The sequence below is a fragment of the Clarias gariepinus genome, chromosome 7, assembly GCF_024256425.1.
Source record: "Clarias gariepinus isolate MV-2021 ecotype Netherlands chromosome 7, CGAR_prim_01v2, whole genome shotgun sequence".
Classification (NCBI taxonomy): Eukaryota; Metazoa; Chordata; class Actinopteri; order Siluriformes; family Clariidae; genus Clarias; species Clarias gariepinus.
The window spans coordinates 16807615-16827322 of NC_071106.1; the positions used below are offsets into that span (position 1 = coordinate 16807615).

A 19708-nucleotide genomic window follows, 5' to 3' on the forward strand; every position below is an offset into this window, starting at 1 on the left:
TAAATTCAGGGACACTTAGACCTCACATTATTCTGAGTTTTGTGCAGGACAGGAAGGTGGTGCTAGTTTATTTATTTATTTATTTACTTTTTATAGTTTTCCAAGTCTATTGTCTAAGTGCAATGTTAATATATATATTTTTATTTATTTATATAAAATCTGCAATAAGGTCTTTGAGAAAAAAAAGACAATTTACAAATGGAAGAAGTGCGATAGTTCTGTAATGTAACTGATATGTTATTTAAAATCTATAGTAGATACGTTATCGTGGATACTGGAGAATGTTTATAGTGTGTATCGTCTTACCATTTCTTGTACTAATATATTTATTTAACTTTTCTTTTCTTTCTTGCATTAGAAAGCTTCTGCCTGAAAAAAAATCTGAATACATCTGTCCTGTCGGTATGTCTATAAATGGCAAAAAAACATTTCTTGAATCTTGAGTTTCTGCAGTAAAGCCATGTACATTATTATTTCAGTAGACATCGATTTTGTTCTCCTACTCTATTATTATTGTATATTGTGGATTCACTTGTGTCCACGCTGCATGTTGGTGGTGTTTATGGATGTGAACGAGGGCTCATTTTACACTCAGGCCTCCCTCCGAGCTCCTTAACCATGTTATCCGGTCACATGTGCGGCTTCTGAAATAGACCTGGGTCAGAGAGGTTGTTTTCGCTCAACTGCTGTTTGTCTTGGACAAGTTTAAAAAATCAACAGGGCTGCAGATTGCTCTCACATGCAAGCTTAATTTGTTTCCTGCTGCTGGCACTGGCTATGAAGGCAGCCATTCTAGCATTGCTGTTTTTTTTTTCCCTGTACGAGAACAGTCAGGCCAGTGAATGGAATGAATACTCACAGGAGGGCAAATAAAGACATGAGCCTACTCAGGCTTTAGGGTAAAAGGAAAGAGAAGAGAGATGGAGAGGGTGATTTTAATGCTAAGCCCGGATATTTTTTTCTGTACAGACAACCAATACCCTCTCACTTCTTTCTTGCTTTGTTACACATTTCCTTTTTCATTTCGTTTTACTGTTTGTGTTATGTAAGAAGCGTTGCTGTCACCTTCATGCCTAGACAGGTCTATGGGGTTTAGAAATTTTTTGATTTTCTTCCATGAGTCTGTTTCACCACAGCAAAAGCAAGCATGCAACATTAAACATTTTTCTGTATATTATCCTCAGTGGCACCGTGGTGTAGTGGTTAGCACTGTCACCGCCAGGGTCTGGGTTCGATTCCCGGCCAGGCTTGATTCCCGTCTCTGTGTGCATGGAGTTTGCATGTTCTCCACCACCGTTTCCACCGGATACTCCCAAATTTCTCCCACAGTCCAAAGACCTGCAGATTAGGCTAATTGGCATTCCCAAATTGCCCTGGGATGGATTGGCACCCTGTCCCGGGTGTACCCTGCTTCGTGCCCTAAGCCTCCTGGGATAGGTCCTTCTGTCCCATCTGCTTCCAACTCTCATTCATACTACAGGACCAGGATGTATGGCATGTTCTTAGGTCAGTAAATTTATAATGGATTGCTGAGCAAAGTGCTCAAGGCTTGTGTTGGCCAGCTTGCAGGGGGCTCCTTGTCATTAGCCACTTTACCATTGTGCTTCAAGTCAGCCACTATTTAAATAATTATGTAAGCCACTATAATAATGGTCAAAATGCCAGTCTTACTGATTACAGACCAAATGCACTTACCTCAGAGGTCATGGAGAGCTTTAATCAACTAGTCCTGTATCACACAAAATCTAGCCTCTATCCCACACTCAAACCCTTTCAGTTTACTTATGGAGCAAATAAATCTACTAACCCACATGGTACCGAACAATCTAAAACATCAAGAAAGGCTCTGTTAGTATGCTCTCCATCATATTGGATATCTTAATCATTAAATGACAAGACGTAAACCTCTTCATCTCATTCTGCACAAGGGTTAAAGACTTTCTTACAAACTGCCCACGGAGAATTAAAATTGTCCCTCATATCTTTTCTCTATTGCAATAAGCGTTGGTGTACCCCACAGTTGTGTGGTGAGTCCACGTTATACTCTTTATACATGACTATGACTGCACACTAGCCCACACTTTTCTGATAAAAGATATTTTATCAGAAACTGTTAGCTGATCATTACCCGAAAAGATTTTGGAGTAGACTTGGCATATAGGGATGAAATTTAGAGATTGTTAGAGTGGTGTTGAGTTAACATTTTGACTCTGAATACCAAAAATGGGGAATGTGTAGGAAGGGTTTTCTTTTAGGTTTCTAGCGGTTTTATTATCCAAAGACCTCTCCTGGTCAGCCAATAGCACAGAGGGCACAGCAAAGATTGCAATTTTCAAGTGTACTCGGGCAAGGTTCCCAAGCCTGGAAGTTTGTGTTTTCACTGATCAAAAAATGTATCCGACTTTTGGGGTCAATTGTTCTCGGAAATGCCCTAAAAGTCATGTTTTAGTCAGACTAACACAATAAGTCGGACTAACACATCATGTAAACAGACTGATTGAAAAGAAGCTGCGGGTGGCATTGTACTGGGCAACTGTAGAGAGCCTGCTATCCAGCTGTATGACATTGTGGTATGCAAGCTGGTGTGCTGCAAATCAGAAAGTACTACAGACAGTGGAGTAAGTCATAGGCAGCCCACTATCCTTTCTGGAGGACATTGCCACATCAGAGGCACCGACGTCATTAAAGACTCCTTCCACCCTGATTGCCACCTCTTTGAACGGTTGCCCCCTGGCATGCGCTACAGGTCGGCCAAGATGCGCACCTGCAGATGTAGAGACACCTTAAAAAAGAAAGAATCTCATCTACTTGTGCGGCACGCACAGCCATATTTCATGATGTTAAATATATATTATTTAATCTGTTCTGTGTTCTATTTTTAATTCAAGGTCGCTTGAATTGTTTCTGCTTTTTCTCTCTCAATTATTGTTTGCTTGCACCACAAAGTAGCAATTCAAATTTATTTGTATACTATAGAATGACTATAAAGGCATATTAGCATATCATTAGCATACTATTAGCCATGTTAGCATAATACGCTCTCTTTGCTTTAGACGTATTTAGTGCAGCAGTTCACAGCCAAATTTTTTTGTTCTTTTTTTTTTTTTTTTCGCAAGCCTTGTAAAGGCTCATGCTGTAAAACAACTTATTAGATGTGCTATGAGTTGTTGGGGCGCTGGAGCAGATCTCAGCAGCATGGAAGGATGTTGTTAAGCAACGTGCCAGTTAATTGGCCGATGCATGAGGTACTCGGATACTCACATGTTTAGCGCTGATGCACAGCTGACATCTGTTCAGAGGCTTCTGAGAAGGCGCACTTATTTATCTGCATGCTTTTTCATATATTAAATATAGTCGGTTTAGTAATGGTTACTGTATATTTTGCTAATGTGTGGCAGTCTGGAAAAAGCCCCCCCCCAGAGTTGCTGTGTCAGAGTTACGTTTATATTTACAATGTGTTTTATCTAGAGCAATATATTGGTTCGATTTGTAGTTTTCATACCATTATGCTAGTGCAAACAGGTTTTAGTAGAAGAATACTGTGAGTTAAGAAAGCCGCGTTAGAGAGGAGTAAGTGCAGCAAATAAAACACACAAGTGAAGGGATTTTTTAATTAGTGTGCAATGCTTAGTGAACAGGTGGGTCTTTAGTCTTCATTTGATGACAGACAGTGACTCAGCTGTTCAGACAGCCAGAGGAAGTTCATCTCACCACCTGGGTACAGAGAACATTCTGGTTTCAGGTTGTTTCTTCCTTGTATTATGATGTGGAATGATGGGCTGTGATGGAACATAAGGGTTTGAAGGATACAGGAAACTCCATATGGTGTGGTCAATGCCTTTACAGATTGGGGACCAGACTGTTTTTGACCAGCGTCAGTGTTTTAAACCTGACAAACGCTACTACAGGAAGCCACTGGCAGGAACACAGAAATTGGTGATGTGGGAGAACTTGAGAAGATTGAAAACTTGCAGCTGCATTCTGGATGACTTGTCAGACGTAACTGAGTGGCAGACCAGCCGGGAGTGAGTCAGAGTACTTCAAATTTGAGTTGACAACTGACGGAGCAGACACCTGATTGGCCTCTGTGTGTAAAAATAGCCCGATCCTCCTGGTGTTGTAGAGGAGAAACCTGCATAACCATGTCAGGATAGCACTATGAAGACAGAAGGATAGACACAAGTTTGCATGTGTTAGGTGATGGTCTGATTAGAGAGATCTGGAACAGTCTGTACAGTAGTTCACAGATCTATAAGAACATACAGTACAGTACAGTATGTGTGGCGTTTGAAAAAAACATGTCAGTTCTGCTGAAACAGTCAAAAAGTTGCAAAAAGTTGTAGTTGATCAAAATGTCTTTGATTACCTTTTGATGTTGCCCAGGCAGGTTTAGATGTCCTAAAACCAGGCTGTTTAAGTGTGATTTCTTCACACAGTAAATGTCAGGATTTGACCTAAGTTATTGCATAGTTACTGTACATGTCCATGAGTAAAATAAGTGTAATCAATCGAGTACATATAAAGGTGCTAAAAGGTCTGTGATGCTCCTTCTTTATACTTGAAATGAAAGATTTTAATGCGATTTCCTGCCTTTTCACTCTATCAGATGGAAACCAGACGCTAAAATGGTAGAATGTTCATTGAAACAGACAAACATATTTCCGTTTATCTTGCAGTTGTCAGAACTGTCAGAACACAATGTGCCGCATAATGCATCTGTTCTGACCACATACTGGATACACATTTATGGTTCCACAATGTTATAATAGAGTTTCGATATCCCAAAGTGTAGTGAACATAACCAGACAAAGATCGCAAGAGCTTTTTCCACACTCAGCCTCACATGTATCTCAAGAATCTTGTACTGTATAGCAACAGATTGTATATTATTGCTGTTATTTCTTTTTATTATTAATAAAAAATTGTGAAGTACATCATGGCTTCAGATTGTGTCAAAACCAGTGCTAGTGATTAAGACCAGCGAGAGACAAAGGAGACGTATGGATTTGGAACTGAAACAAATGACTACTAGCGTGTCATTTGAAACCATTAACATACTTTCCAGCTAGGTTTTGATGCCTCACTGACGTGTGTGTTCTGGTGTCTGGCACCAGGATGTTGGCAGCAGATCTCATGTGTTGGCATTCTTGGAATTTTCCTTCCTGCTGGTTCTTGTGCTCAGCAGGATGTGGTGCACTGGGTGTTCTGGTGCCTTTCAATCATGGCAAGGCATTGCCTTTTTTAGCGGTTTGTGCTACGTTGGCTTTTCTGTGAGATCGGACCAGACAGGCTGCTTGAAGGCATGGGTGAGCCTTGGGTGCCCATGACGCTGTGATATAATTGATGATAATGATATTTAATTCAGATTGTGGTGATGCCAATGTTGTGGCTGCTCGGTGGTATGATGAAGCTTAATATGCAAATAGCATAATGTCCTGTTTCACAGATTGGACATTATGCTATATTTTATATCTGTTTATATATGTCTGTATTTTAAAATGTTAAAGTTTTCAAGACTTTTTTTTGTATTGGGTTTAGTTTTATTCTCCTCATGTCATGCTTTCCAACTTTTCTTATGCTACAGCTTTTTCCCCTAAAACACATTTGGGGGGGAAAGTGGGGTGAGCACTGTTTGCTTTCTTCCACACATATGAGCTCACAGAGACCTACAATTGGCTGGTTTCTTTATGATTGAATGGAGAAAGAGTCTGTCATCCCTCCTACCAGTTTTGCTCTTTTGGCTTTTGGACAGAGATGGGATCAATCTCCTGACAGTAGGTTGAAGAATATGTCATGATGAGGGGGGGAAAGGGGATTGTAATTTTTTTTTTTACAGTCGAGGCTTATAGCATATAGATGGAAGCACTGTTTGAACTATTGTATAAGGTGTAAAATTGATTATGTACAATGTACAATGAGTATTAATTTCTCAGAGACAGCAAGGGAGCAAAACTCCCTTGTATTCGGCGTAAGACCCGAGTAGTCTGTTGAAATATAAGCGAGGTGAAAGTGGACTCAAAACGTGACTAATTTGGAGCTCTATCAGTACCTTCTCTGACATTTAAAACGTCTCAACTGTTATTAATGGATTAAGTGTGTAAGGTTGACTGCTTTCTGTCTTCATATCTGTCCCTGAGCTGGTGAGAGGTCATAGAGGCTATAATTTCTAATTCTGTGTAACACCAGGCTTTGCCGTAGGGATTAGTGATGACCCCAGACTGTTCTCGACCGGTTCAGCACACCAGCTGCCTCTCTACGTGCTTCTCTCTATATATTCATCTCTCAGGTGTTTACAGATCGCAGGGTGTGTAGGATTGGGCAGTGTTGTCTGAGGCTCAGCCAGGCTAGCCGCAGTGTGGCGTGCCCACGCACATCTTAACACCCAAGCCTCTCTCAGTCTATTGGCTATCTTTCTCTCTCTCTCCTTCTCTCTCTCTTTCTCTCTCTCCCTCTCTCTCCCCCTCTCTCTCTCTCTCTCTCTGTCCTCACTTTACCTGAGTTGAGGTTTTTTTTTTCCCTTCATGCAGCACCAGACAGATGAGTCAGGCTGGCACGGCTACCTTTATCTCCATTTTTCTTTCTTTTTTTTTTCCTCCCCCTTTCTCTCTTCACCTTAAGCCTTCTGCAGGAGAGACTGCAGCATCTGGAAATTCACTTCACCAAACTTCATCTATTATTTGCTTTTGCTAGTTAAAAGACTAAAGCAGGTGCAAGTCAAAAGTCAGTGTAAACAAATGCAGGAAAGGTGCGTTACCCCAGTAAGGGTTAGGTTAATATGCGGGTACGTTTGCGTCCGTGATTCCGTGCGTCCATGTCTCTGTCTGCATGCGCACGAGTGCACGTGTGCGTCTGGACTCTCCCAGACAGTGGAAGCAGACGCGTGTCTGTACAGACTGCTGATGAGACTCAGTGTTTACTGAGACACTCGGGGAACATCAGTGGCATGTGCTTGGTGGAGAGAGAGAGAGAGAGAGAGAGAAAGAAAACGACATGCTGCTTTGCAACTTCACAGGCTTTTGCTGCATCTATTTCTGATGTGTATAAATTTGCATAGTGTTTAGGGCCCCTCTCTTCTCACGGGATGCTAATTTAACAGGGTCCAAGCCGCTGGTCTGCATCATAACGTCATGCTGTCTGTCTCCTGAAAAGGTCTCTCTTTTCCGGTCTCCAGTATAGACCACTAATCGCCAGACCCTCACGGCTCTACCTGCCATTACATAAGTGTGAATAGACAGGAACAAGTCTAAAGCAGTCAACTAAACCAACAGAGGAGAGAAAATTGTGAGTGAGGGAGAGATTTGAGGATGTAAAGGAGAGGGGGCGGGGGGGGATCAATACCTCCCTGCTTTTTTTTTTTTTTTGCCTGCCTTTCTCATGGTCTCCCAGCAAGTCACCACCAGGTGTTATGTAACTTTCTCTCTCTCCCTCCCACTCTCTCAATGCCGCTTCACCTCCCCCACCTGACTCGTTCGCTCTATCTTTTTTTCATCGGCACGTTTTGTCACCTCTCCCTCAGGGAAGCAGAAATAAGTGGCAGGCATCCGTCGCTCTTCTTTGTGCACTCTCATCCTTCTGTTTGCCCGAAGCTTTTCTTGTACTTGCAGTATAATTGGTACAGTTATGACAGTTTATATGAGTTATGTAAAACGCTCTCTTACATGAATATGCTTATAACGGGATGCATAGACAGACAGATAGATTGATAGACACACAAATAGAATTCTGTATATTAAACTTCAGTTTTGTTTTCATGTGAAGTCAGCCTCCGCATGGTTGGTGTAAAAGCGTTTACAATTTTGGCCCCGTGCTACGGCGGTATGGAATCCTCCTTTAAATTAAGAATTTTTTGGGGCTTTATAAGCTAACAGCAGTACGAAGTATAATGAAAAAAATTCACCCAGAATGTGAACAGGAAGTAGTCAGCTGAAATCTGTCAAACCTGTCTGGACTACCAAAGATCTGAATAAGTGAACCAAGATTTCTCTCAGATAAGCAAATATCATGACCAAATGGAAACGAGACCTGCTTAACATGCTCACCCATTACTGATCATGCCAGACCTATGAATTAAGTACTATAGTTTGAAGTTCCCGCCTCGGGTCTGAGTGTGCATGTTCTCCCCGTGCTTGGTGAGTTTCCTCCCACAGTCCAAAGATATGCAGATTAGGTTGACAGTCCTTCCGAAAATGCCCATATTATGTGAATAAGTGATCAGAGTGAGTGTGATGGATTGGCACCCCATGCAGGGTGTACCACGCCTCATTCCCTAAGTCTCCTATGATAGGCTCCAGGCTCTCCGCAACCCTGTATACCAACTTAAGCGGTTCTAGACGATGTGTGAGTGAGTGGTTTGAAGTGGTTACGTGATTGTTGTTGTTGTTCTCCCATAGTGGCACTTTATGGTACCACTTTTGACAAACACCACATGCTATGAGAGACGAGCGATCTGTTTTGAACGCATGCTCATCAGTTCAGTTGTCTTTAAACATACTTTATATTTTTGCATGAGCCATATTGCTTATATAAAAAAAAAATACAAAAACCTGTCAGGAAAATCATATACATAATCCATTTAATTGGCCACATCAGAGGATCTGCTACAGATGGCAAAAAAAAAAAAGTTGTTAAACTGTGGAGTGATTTTTTTTCTGTTAATATGTTTATCAAATCTATTTGTAATATATATATATATATATATATATATATATATATATATATATATATATATATATATATATATATTTGAGTACTTTGCTCTGTCCATTCAGTTCTGTCTGGATTCTGTCTGCATTAGTGATCAGATGCTGTTCAGAAACGTTGAGACACGTTGGCTTTCGTTCATGCTGCATTTGTTTCATGGATCTGTTAGGGCTGACTGCCCACACTGTTATTCGAAAGAGATCGGATTTTGCTCTGTTCAGACTAGCAGCCAGAATCGGACTTATTATCGACCTTAATAGATTGTTGTGGTAACGACTTCGGAGGCTTGCATGAAGCACATTACCTCACATATCATTGTTTCTGTACATTCACGCTTTGCCTGTACTGATACATCACCCCAAAGTGCTATAAGACATTTCCTTGTCCAGAGACTCTTGTTCTCTCTTTCCAAACAGTGGTTAAGCCACATTTTGCATTGTGCTCGGTTAAATTAAACAAGTTTTCAGGAGGAGCCGTAACCCCATTATTTCAGTCTTCATTTCTTCCATCATCTTCCTTGCTTGGTTTTTTTACCCCTGGGTTCATGTCTTCTACTACATGATCGCGTGGGCTTAAACTTCCATATCCGTTGCGAGAAAAATAATGGACAGATTAAAAGCTGATTTGAGCAGGTAGAGCATCCAGACTGGGACACACATTTAGGAATCTGATTTCAAACCACCTCTGGCTGTGGTTCAAATCAGATTTGCAAAAAAAAAATATATATATATTTTTGTCATTTGGTTAAACATTTCTTATGCTTTTGATCACATATAAAAGGTGCACGTTAGAAAGTATTAATTGTGTATGAAAGTTAAGAGCCTTGCTTAGAGGACTAGTGATTTAGGGTAGAACATTAAGGCCTGTTTCTTGGAAAGTCTAGAATTTGTTGCCTCTCTCTGTTATGGTCACATTATAATCATCTGTTTTAATTCAGCTCAGCAGAATGCACAGCATGCGCTAACAGTTTGGCCACGCGGTACGACTTAAAGCCAGAGAGCTCAGAGAATATGCTCAGGCTGTGGGTACGATTCTGGAACAGATCTGCTTCTCAAGTAGCTTAAAATACTTCTTCACACCATATACCAGTGCCATGTGTTATGTGAAGAAAATCAATTTCTGCATTTATTTACATTTATTCGTTTTGTAGGGATGAAGAAAAAGGGAAGCAGTAATCAATGCAATCATATCATATATCTTTAAATGTTTAAAAGTTTTATTAGAAGTCGAAACGATTTGAACAAAAAAGCGAAGGTTTTACTCGTGTAATACTGTACAGAGTTTGTGTTTGTGCTTTGTTTATTGTAGTAAATATCACTGCTGACATTGATCTGCCTTATCTCTCTTCCACGTAGGGTAATGCATTGAGGAAGACTTTGCTGACGCATTACTTCGGCCACCAGCGGCACCACTCCAAGGCTCTGGAGTACAGCGCTGGTGGAGGATCATCACCCGGAGGTATAGGACCTCCATGAACACACATCTTATGGCAAACGTTCTGGTGTCACCATTGCTATGCTGCCAATACATTAGAAAATGTATATGTTTCAGAATTAAGAGCGACTATTAATAGATCTTGCGGATCATTGAGTTTCCCGCAACGAGCACATTCCTCTACTTTAGGACGATGCTGCGGGCTGATTTGCGCTGATTCACGCATCATTAGGAGCCTGTGATGGGGATTTTTGTCACAGGGGATGTGTGATGGTTTCAGACTCTCATACCGATCATTTCAGAGCAGTCTATTCATTCTGCACATCTTAGAATTGTACAAGGACGTGAGTGACTCACTTACAGTGGTCATATTCGTTTATAAAAACCTAGTGTGGGGAGTTATGGCTGCAACTCAGTGATCATGTGAATTGACTGTTGAAAGCTTTAATAAGTAGCTGAGAGGGTTATTAAATCTCTCTGCGTGTTCATGCATTATTACATGTATCGGCAGTAGACAAATCAGTAGGGCATCTGGAGCAAGCTGATTTCATGTCCAGGTTTGTAGATTTATTTATTTTTATTTTTAGTTGCCTGGGAAAAGAATGAAAATTTATGAATTCACTGTGGCATATTTTGAAATGTAACTGGTACAGGCTTGAGAATCACAACTGTCTGCTGCTCTACACACAAACCGCTCACGGCAGATCTGGTTGAATCTGGTAGAATGCTGTTCATAGGCAAATTGATTGGTGTCCATAGCCTTTCTTTTTAGAATATATATGGGGTGTGGGGGGACTAAGATCATTATTCTGTTACAGCAGTCACATCGCATTTATACCAGAGTTCATAACTAATAAATGCTACAGAAAGAAAAACTATGTTAGAAGATGAACTGGGCCATGAGCTTTAGTCTGTATTAATGCACTGTTCCACATAACAAAGTGACAAAGTGATTGGCAGCTCGACATTTATTTATTTTAATCGTTTTGTGACGCATTGTGTTCAGTTTCAGCCCACCCATGACCCTGTTCAGGATAGGAGGTATAGAGAATTAATAAGTAAGCGAGTAATTAGCTTTAGAAGTACTGTATATTTTGAATACTGAATATTGAATTGGACCGTTGCAAGAATAATAGGGTGAAATATATTAGATTAGCCTTTCTTTTTTAAATCAACCATAACCTGTTGCTTGGCAGCATATTAAAGGTTCTACTGGCTCACTGGGTGAGGTAATAAATTTTTTCTTTGTCCTCCTTGTGTACATTTCCATGTCGATCAAGTATTCTCACAAAATACTGTTACATGTTGTTACATTTGGTTTAAAGCCTAAATTCTGTTCAGTTTTGATAGAGCTTACAATAATTTACTAGTCAAGACTTGTTTACATCATGCATATTATAGTGCTCCGTGTTTGTGTGCAGTTGTTTCTCCAGGACAGGATTCAGATAAGCCTGGCACGTCTATGGCAGAGATCCAATGTCTTTTGGATAGTGTGGGTGCAACAGAGCTAGTCATTGATCTCGTCGTCAGCACCAAGAACGACCGTGTGTTTGAGGAGAGTATCCTATTAGGCATTGCACTGCTATGGGGTGGAAACACACAGATACAAGTAGGTACCCTTACACAAACTTGTATAGGAGATATACTTTGTGGGTATTGTATTTCACGAAGGATTTGGTTATTATACATTCCATATCCACACGCCTACTGTCTCCCTTCAGAATTCATTCTATCATCAGCTGCACAAGCAGAAGAAGTCAGAGAAGTTCTTCAAAGTTTTCTACGACCGCATGCAGCTGGCTCAGAAGGAGATCCGCTCCACCGTCTCCGTCAACATGTTTGAGATCGGCTGCCGGAAGCGCGAGGAGGAAGGCGAAGTTTCCACCTTCAGACAGAGGAAAGGTAGAGTGGCTGAACGCTAAAATCATAAATAAGCAAAGTGATTATTCCTATGTTTGCTCAGGTGTAGATTGTTCCATTATGCTAACTTGGTGGACATAAACACATTAAGAGAAGATGTTATGAATCTGAGCAAAGTTATTGGAGTAATTGTGGTGATATCAAGATGACCATAAACTCTAAAGGTATAACAGGTAACAGGTGAAGTAAATAACATTGATTACATCATTACAATGTTACATGTCAAGGAGTGGGATCTATTAGGAAAGTGAACAGCCAGTTCTGGAAGCGGGCGTTTTGGAAACCAGAGAGCCAGGTGAGCCTTAGAGACCTTGATGCTTACCATAAAGTGTTGACTAGACCACTGGGCCAAGCATCTCCAAAAACAGACAGTCCTCTGGGGATTGTACCCAATATGTAGTGGTTATGTAGTGGATTACCTACCAAAAGCAATCTAAGGAGGAACAGCTGGTGAACTGGTGGTCATGGGTGCCCAATGAGAGTGGGGAGTAAAGGTCATGGGCAGAAGTTTTATAATAGCACAAATTGTTAAAAAATAAATAAATAAAAGTTCATACTGAATAGAAAGGCAGTTCATTGCAGCTTGCTGTGTATGTGGCTGTAAGCACAGACCAGAAGCATGAAGCAACTGAATAAGGTGCCTTAGTTTGATGAATCACGTTTTACATAATGTGAAGCGCCAGTTGGGTGTGCTTGACTTAGCTGGGGCAAGGATGGTGTCAGGATACAATGGGAAGAAGGCAGGCCCATGGACGCTGTGAGATGCTTTGGGCTGTAGTATCCTTGAAAACCATGGGTTCTGGTATCCATGTAGATGTTACTTTTATCATGCTGCCACTTACGTAAACAATGACCAAATGCACTCCTTTATGGCTTTGGTCATCCTTAAACAGAATTTTTTTCAGGAATGTTTTGAGGAACATGACAAACAGTTTAAGGTGTTGACTTGGCCTCCAAATTCTCCAAATGTCAAGTTGATAAAGAATTTGTGGTCCATAAAAGGCCCCACATAACAACTTTGCAGCAGATATTTTTAGTTCTATAAGGTTTGGATGCATGATACTATAGCACACCTTCTATGGTGTTCATGGCTTGATGGGGCAGGGGGGATTTGTCAATGTGGTGGCATTGTTTAACGGCTTGACTCTAATGAAAGATTGGTTAGATTTGTATTTAGCACTTCCTTTACAAAAGTGTGTAGCTTGTAGGAATAGAGAGGCTTACTTTTTGACCTTGTAAACACACCTCCTGTTTTAATACCGTTTTTTAATTTGTCATTGTCAACAGTCCCTTGAGGGTCCAATTCTTTGTTAATACTATTCCATTCCTGTTGGCCCAGCCCAGGTCAGGTTTGTTCAAATACAATTTGGAGTGTGATTATGCAAGATAATATAAATGTAGAATGCATGAGCACAATCGATAAATATAAAGAACCAGAGGACATAGATACAATATTGAAACCTGTAGGAAAGGTATGTTCTTACAAGAATAAGAAATTTACTGTAGTGTCTCTTTTCAACGTTCCTGGCAGTGTTGCAGTGTAATGGTATAATGTGTCAGGATTGTCCCAAGTCATTTTAGTAGGATATTTGGGATATCTTAAAAAGGAATTATTTCTGTGTAGTGGTCTGGGAAACCACTGATATAGTGAAATTTTGGATTTTTTTGGTTGCTATATTTAGTTCTGAAAGCTGAATGAAGGAAACGTGGTTCTCATTTGCATGTTTCTGTTTTGCATGTTTTTAAAGATAGGTTCTAATTAGGTGGCCAACCAATAAAGTTGCTTACGAAACCTATTGGTCAAAGTACGTAGTCCTTTTTGCTAGGATTTTTCTTCTGATGTTCCGCTGAAACAACCCATGCGGGTTGAAATCAAAAGGGCTTATGGATGTGAAACTTGGTCAACATGTTCCATGCCACTCTCTGCCCTTTTACATGCATTTTGATAATGGTGTTTTAGTGCAAGTGTTTGTTTTGGGCCATATCTTGAAATCTGCGAGTTGTGTTCCCTCTTCCACTAATTTCCACCATGATTGATTTCTTGTTAATTTGCATAATATGAAAAACATACTTTTGCAAACTACTACTAGGCGTTTTGGCCCGTCTTTATAAATGTCAGTACTTATGCCATAGTTAACATTAAGTTATCTAAACCTTCCAGTCAATCCAAGTGGGACAGAGCTTATTTACTCTAACAGCTGCGATTCATGAATCGTCGTATTTGTTTAAACCACATAAAAAATTTTGGTGCATTCTTTTGAAGACATCCTCAAATATTGGTGTGATGGTCAGTGATTCAGGTACAGCCTCAGGTACCTTCACATTCGGTTTCATGTATGTTACACAAATGCTCTCATGTCACCAATAGGACATGCACTGATCAGCCATAACATTACAAAACAAAATATTAAGCCCAGTATTGTCTAAGTTCCCTGATACCCTGTGAGGTGGCATGAGCAACTGGCTGGCTTCACATGTCTTTGAAGAAGCATGTGCAATGTTTGCTCATCCCTGGTTTGTAAGAGTCATGAGAGAGCTCAGACATTAGCATGAAAGGAGTGCCAAACTCAGTTGAACAGGCCAAAACTACAAGGTTCTTATGTTTAACACACTGTTATGCACTGATAAGCCATATCATTACAACACAAAACATTAAACCCAATATTGTGTAGGTTCCATCTGGGCAGCTCTGGCCCCTCTCGACATGACTTCACAAAACCACTGGGGGTGTTGTGTGTCTGGCACCAGGACATTGGGAGTAGATCCTTTGGGTGCTGTGGGTTGTGAGGTGGGGCCTCTGTGGACCAGACTTATTTTCAGGGGTCAGGGGCTTTGGGCTCTTTGCTGCACAACTTTGTTGGACCCCATGTGTGACCCCATGATGTTCTTGTGCCTTTCTGTTGAGTTTAGCGTTGACTTTTTTTTTTCCTGGTGATTCGTGCTGCATTGGCTTTTCCATTGGATCTGTTTGGACAGGATGGACTTTGGTCATGCTTGCCTTGGTTTCCCATAATCCTGTCACCAGTTTATTGGTATATACTTTATAATAAAGTTTAACCTGTTAATATTTTTTTATGTTATTGTTTTGGCTGATTGGCGTATACAGTACTGGATGTTTACAATAATAACAATTTTATAGAAAATAATTGATTAGATTTTAGGGATTTTTTTTTTTATAAGAAATTAGTAATAAAATGTGTATAACAACATCTATGGTGTCAAATACTTGAGTAAAACCAATTAGTAGTTGAGAGGATGATTATTAATATGTGGTTGTGCATAATATTCTTGGGCTCTTAATTCATGGCCATGTCTTAATTATCTCCTTCCTTCACCTTACTAAGTTGTGAACATGAATATTTTAATGAAGTACTAATGTCACCAGTGGTACGCCAGGTGTACATTTCCTTGTTGTTTTGGTAATGTATAGGTAAAAAAAAAAAAAAGTTGGTTTCTAATTTGACCAACAGATTTTTCCAGACCTGCGCTTTATATTTTATGGGTACTGATGTGCGTGTTAGGTTAGGGGATAAAAGTCTTCTTATTCTAGTTTGTATTACCTTGCATAAGTAAAGATACAATAAACATTAAAAAGCTCCTAATGTCTCTAAATAGGTGTGAAACCTGGCTCTTTTTTCCCTTGTAGTTGCCCTTGTTGTCATTTTTCTCCTTTTGTGTTGCTGTCAGATTTGTTTGTGCTATTCACAAAACCTAAGCTGCAGCTGGTCTTTTGCAATTCTATGTCTTTCTTTCTCTACAATAAAACTTTCTTGTCTGCCCCTTTTGCAGGTTATGAGGCCATGCACATGAAAGAGGAGATGAGAGGACAGCTAAAGGACGCCTCTTGTGCCACCTCCAAGGCTTACAGTGCTTATCGTAAGGAAGGAGACCCAGACGTTGAGGTGTCAGGGCAAGGGGGTGAGGAGTTGGAGGAGGAGGTGGAGGAAATACAGATGGGCCAGGCCATCACCATCATGAAGCCCATTCTGCGCTTTATGCAGCTGCTGTGTGAGAACCACAACAGGCATTTGCAGGTATAGTCAAGACTTGTGGCGGGACCATTATGTTTTCTGATTTGAGATTCTTGTCAACACAGTGTCTCTATAACATGTGGCTAAATGTTAATTATCATGGAATTATCATTTTAACGATAAGATGAACTAATGAGATTTTGGAAATAGTCCAAACAGGATTATAATTATACTAGAGCAATAAATTTTAAAAATAAATAAATAATAAATAAATAAAATTTTCTTTCTGTTTATTGTACACAGATGCTAATTACACGATTATGTTTAGAAACCCAACCCATTTTTTAGCCAGCTGAAGATTTTGCCATTGGTCTGTCCATTTCCATCCATGTCCATCTATGCATCTGTCCCTTTGTGTGTTTGTCTGAAACTTGAAATTCTTTAGGTGGTTAAATATCTGAAATTTTGTGGGGGTTTTTTCCAAAAAAAGAGTCACGATTTCAGCAGGGATGAACTATTAACCTGCATCAAGCAAAGAAAGTATTACAATTCCTGAACCGTCAGGCTTACAGGAGAAATATGGTAAAAAAAAAAAAAAATCATGAATGACCATAATAAGAGATCTCTTAAACTCTTGAAGTTCATCATGAAAAAAAAAAACCCACAACAGCAGAAATCAAATCTGTTTAATAATTAAAGTAAAAGCATGTCCACTCACACAGGATTGGGATAAACAGTTGTGTGGCCATTAAAAAAACGTGTGAGTGAGATATAATCAGAAGATAAGGCTTCCGTTTACTAGGGAACATAAAGACTTTAGAGCAATGCAAAAAAAAAAAAAAAGTTCATGTGAAAGGCCATCTGATTGGTCCAGTTTGACCCTATTCCAGAGCGATGGTTGCGTAAGGGTAATAAGTGACGTACGTGACATGATGCTCCCATCGTGCATAGCACCCACTGTACAAGCATCTGGATGGTTTTTTCAGTTGGTCGATCTAGGCTCAGCACTGTTATGTGGCAATAAAATGAAGTGAGCTGACAACCTGAATGTACTAAATGACCATGTTATCACTTCCCTAATTCCCACCCGCATATTCCAGGACTCAACTTGTGAACACATGGCACTGGGAGCATGAAGAACCATTTTTAAACATGAATTGGCCAGGTTGTTTTGCACCGCAATTAAAGCTGAAGGCAGTAGTGTTTGCCTAAGCAGTGTATTTGTCAAGGGGTATCTGATACACATATTATTGACAAGAAGGACAGCAGAGACATGCATGATAAATCGATGTCAACTTTATTATTTTTTATTTATATATATATATTTTTTAATATATATATTTTTTTAACTTGACTGGCCATTTTTCAAGCTTGGTTTGTTGATGCACAGTAATTTAGACCATAATGACTCATAATGATTTGTTTAATCAGACCAAAATCCAGAGCAAGTGCATGCATGTGTACTCAAGCAGCTTCCCCTTTGCCCCTAGATGTCCAAAAATGCCTTTATTTCAATATTTTTTTCAACATTTACTAATTAAATTTCTAATTATTAATCTCTAAATAAATTTAAATGGCTTTTATTAATCAGTTAACATCACATGATCTTTACCCTTTTCGTGATGTACTCTAGTTAATGGGGTTGTAGTTGGCAGGACATCAGACAGACTCTGTTCTGGAGAAAAATTCTCATATTATTTCTCTGAGCAATAACAAGCAGGAGCTTTACTTGCGAGAAACTGGGGTTTGCAGCGGTATCAGGTGTGCATTGTTAGGTGCATTTTACAAAACGTAGTGGCACAGCCGTGCAGCTCGAGATAAAGCTGGGCAGTTTTTCATGTCTTGGTATATTTCCATGGTAAAGATAAAAATTTAAATGATCTGCATGACACGCTGACCATACGTGCACTACAGCTTAGAATAACACATGTACCAGTTATTTATGTGGCAAGTGTATTTAGTTATAGACAGTAGCAATAATAAACAGTTTATTGAAATATTAAGAGTTTAATATTGATTAGGAGCCAGAGATGGCAGTTATGGTTAATAATAGAAAAAAAAAAAAAAAAAAAAAAAACAACAACAAGAAGTGCCTTGTTTCTAGACGGAATGCAAAGTGTTCGGTCAGATGAGACAGGAGAAGGAGACAGGAACCGGAGTGAGAGAGAAAGACATTGAGCCACTGTCAACAAAAGAAAGAATGTGGGTTGCTATAATTCAACAGATTAGATGTACTGTATACTGTATATTAGGTTGGTGTATGGTTTTAAAATTTTATCTGCCTTTTTTTAACCTTGAGCACATGCCCCTCTAAAGGTCTCTGCATGGCTCTGCTCAAGTAAGAACCAGTCCTACATGAGATCTAACCTGAGGCTTGACATTCCCTTGCAGAATTTTCTTCGCGACCAGAACAACAAAACCAACTACAACTTAGTATGCGAGACGCTGCAGTTTTTGGACTGCATCTGCGGCAGCACCACAGGAGGCTTAGGGCTTTTGGGCCTTTACATTAACGAGAGGAATGTGGACCTGGTAATACAGACCCTGGAGAGCATCACTGAGTACTGCCAAGGCCCTTGCCATGAGAATCAGGTAGCCTAGTTGCTTGTAAAGTTCATGAGTTTGTGATGGGATAATATGATTTCTGTTAAATTGCAACTGTTTGACCTGACTTGTCTGCCGAGCTCAAGCAAAAATAGTAAATATGTATTTTTCCCCCCTTTCTCAGTCTTGCATAGCCAAGCATGAGTCCAATGGCATTGACATCATCATTGCTCTTATAGTGAATCCTATTGAGCCCTTGGGAAAGAATAGGATGGACCTTGTTCTGGAGCTGAAGGTACTAAAACAAACTTGCATCTACAAGCTTTTCAGGGTGGTTTTAACCATTTATGCATGTTTTGAAGGTATTTCTGCTATACAAATTAATAACAAGGAGAATGAGCACAGGGCCACTGTTGGTCTGGTAGTTTTTGCTTCTTGAACTATTAATTACCCGGAAACACTGCTGTACACTTACAGGAGCACCACATATACAGCACAATCCTGAAATTGCCATGTCTGTGACGGTGCTCTTCAGAGGATGCTTCACCTTGCTTAGCAATACTTATAATTATAGACCTGTAAAGTGCCAATAAATAATGTTCGGTTGAGAACCCAGTTCTATGAGAATTCTGATTTTTTTTCATGCTTGTTGATTAGAATAACGCCTCTAAGCTGTTGCTGGCCATCATGGAGAGTTGCCAAGATAGTGAGAATGCAGAGCAAATCCTGGACAAAATGAGACCCAATGAGTTGGTGAGTAAAGGTAGCAAGGGTAGACCCTAGAGTCTAACCCGAATTGAATTTTTATTCTGTTTAATGTTTTGAAACTGTTGCATCCCATTGGCTCATTGTTGATACCGGGACAAATGCACAAAGACAGTTATATTGTAATTTCTTCTCAGGCAGCAAGTGACTCATATTGTATGTGTGTGCATGTGTGTCAACAGGTGGATGTGCTTAAAGAGGCCTTTTTGCAGGGAGTGGTAAATGAAGTTGCAGAGGTATCGGGGGACAAGATCAGCCCCAAAGATGTGGGCCACAATATCTACATTCTGGCCCATCAGGTTGGGTTTTTTTTTGTTTTTTACTAAAATATTTTAGTTAAACCTTAAAGTGGGACACACATGAGTGCAGGCACG

General features: G+C 40.0%; 1 protein-coding gene across 2 annotated transcripts in view; it reads left to right on the forward strand.

Annotated features, from left to right (window-relative positions):
• The window catches only part of itpr2 (inositol 1,4,5-trisphosphate receptor, type 2), a 109250-nt gene that overhangs the window by 61838 nt on the left and 27704 nt on the right, over positions 1-19708 (forward strand). For both annotated transcript variants that reach the window (XM_053501078.1, XM_053501079.1), the window contains exons 39-46: positions 10056-10158; positions 11556-11743; positions 11856-12036; positions 15844-16088; positions 18417-18617; positions 18754-18864; positions 19227-19322; positions 19517-19633. In XM_053501078.1, coding sequence (XP_053357053.1) covers positions 10056-10158; positions 11556-11743; positions 11856-12036; positions 15844-16088; positions 18417-18617; positions 18754-18864; positions 19227-19322; positions 19517-19633 — 1242 coding nt within the window. The remainder of the gene's footprint in view (positions 1-10055; positions 10159-11555; positions 11744-11855; positions 12037-15843; positions 16089-18416; positions 18618-18753; positions 18865-19226; positions 19323-19516; positions 19634-19708) is intronic.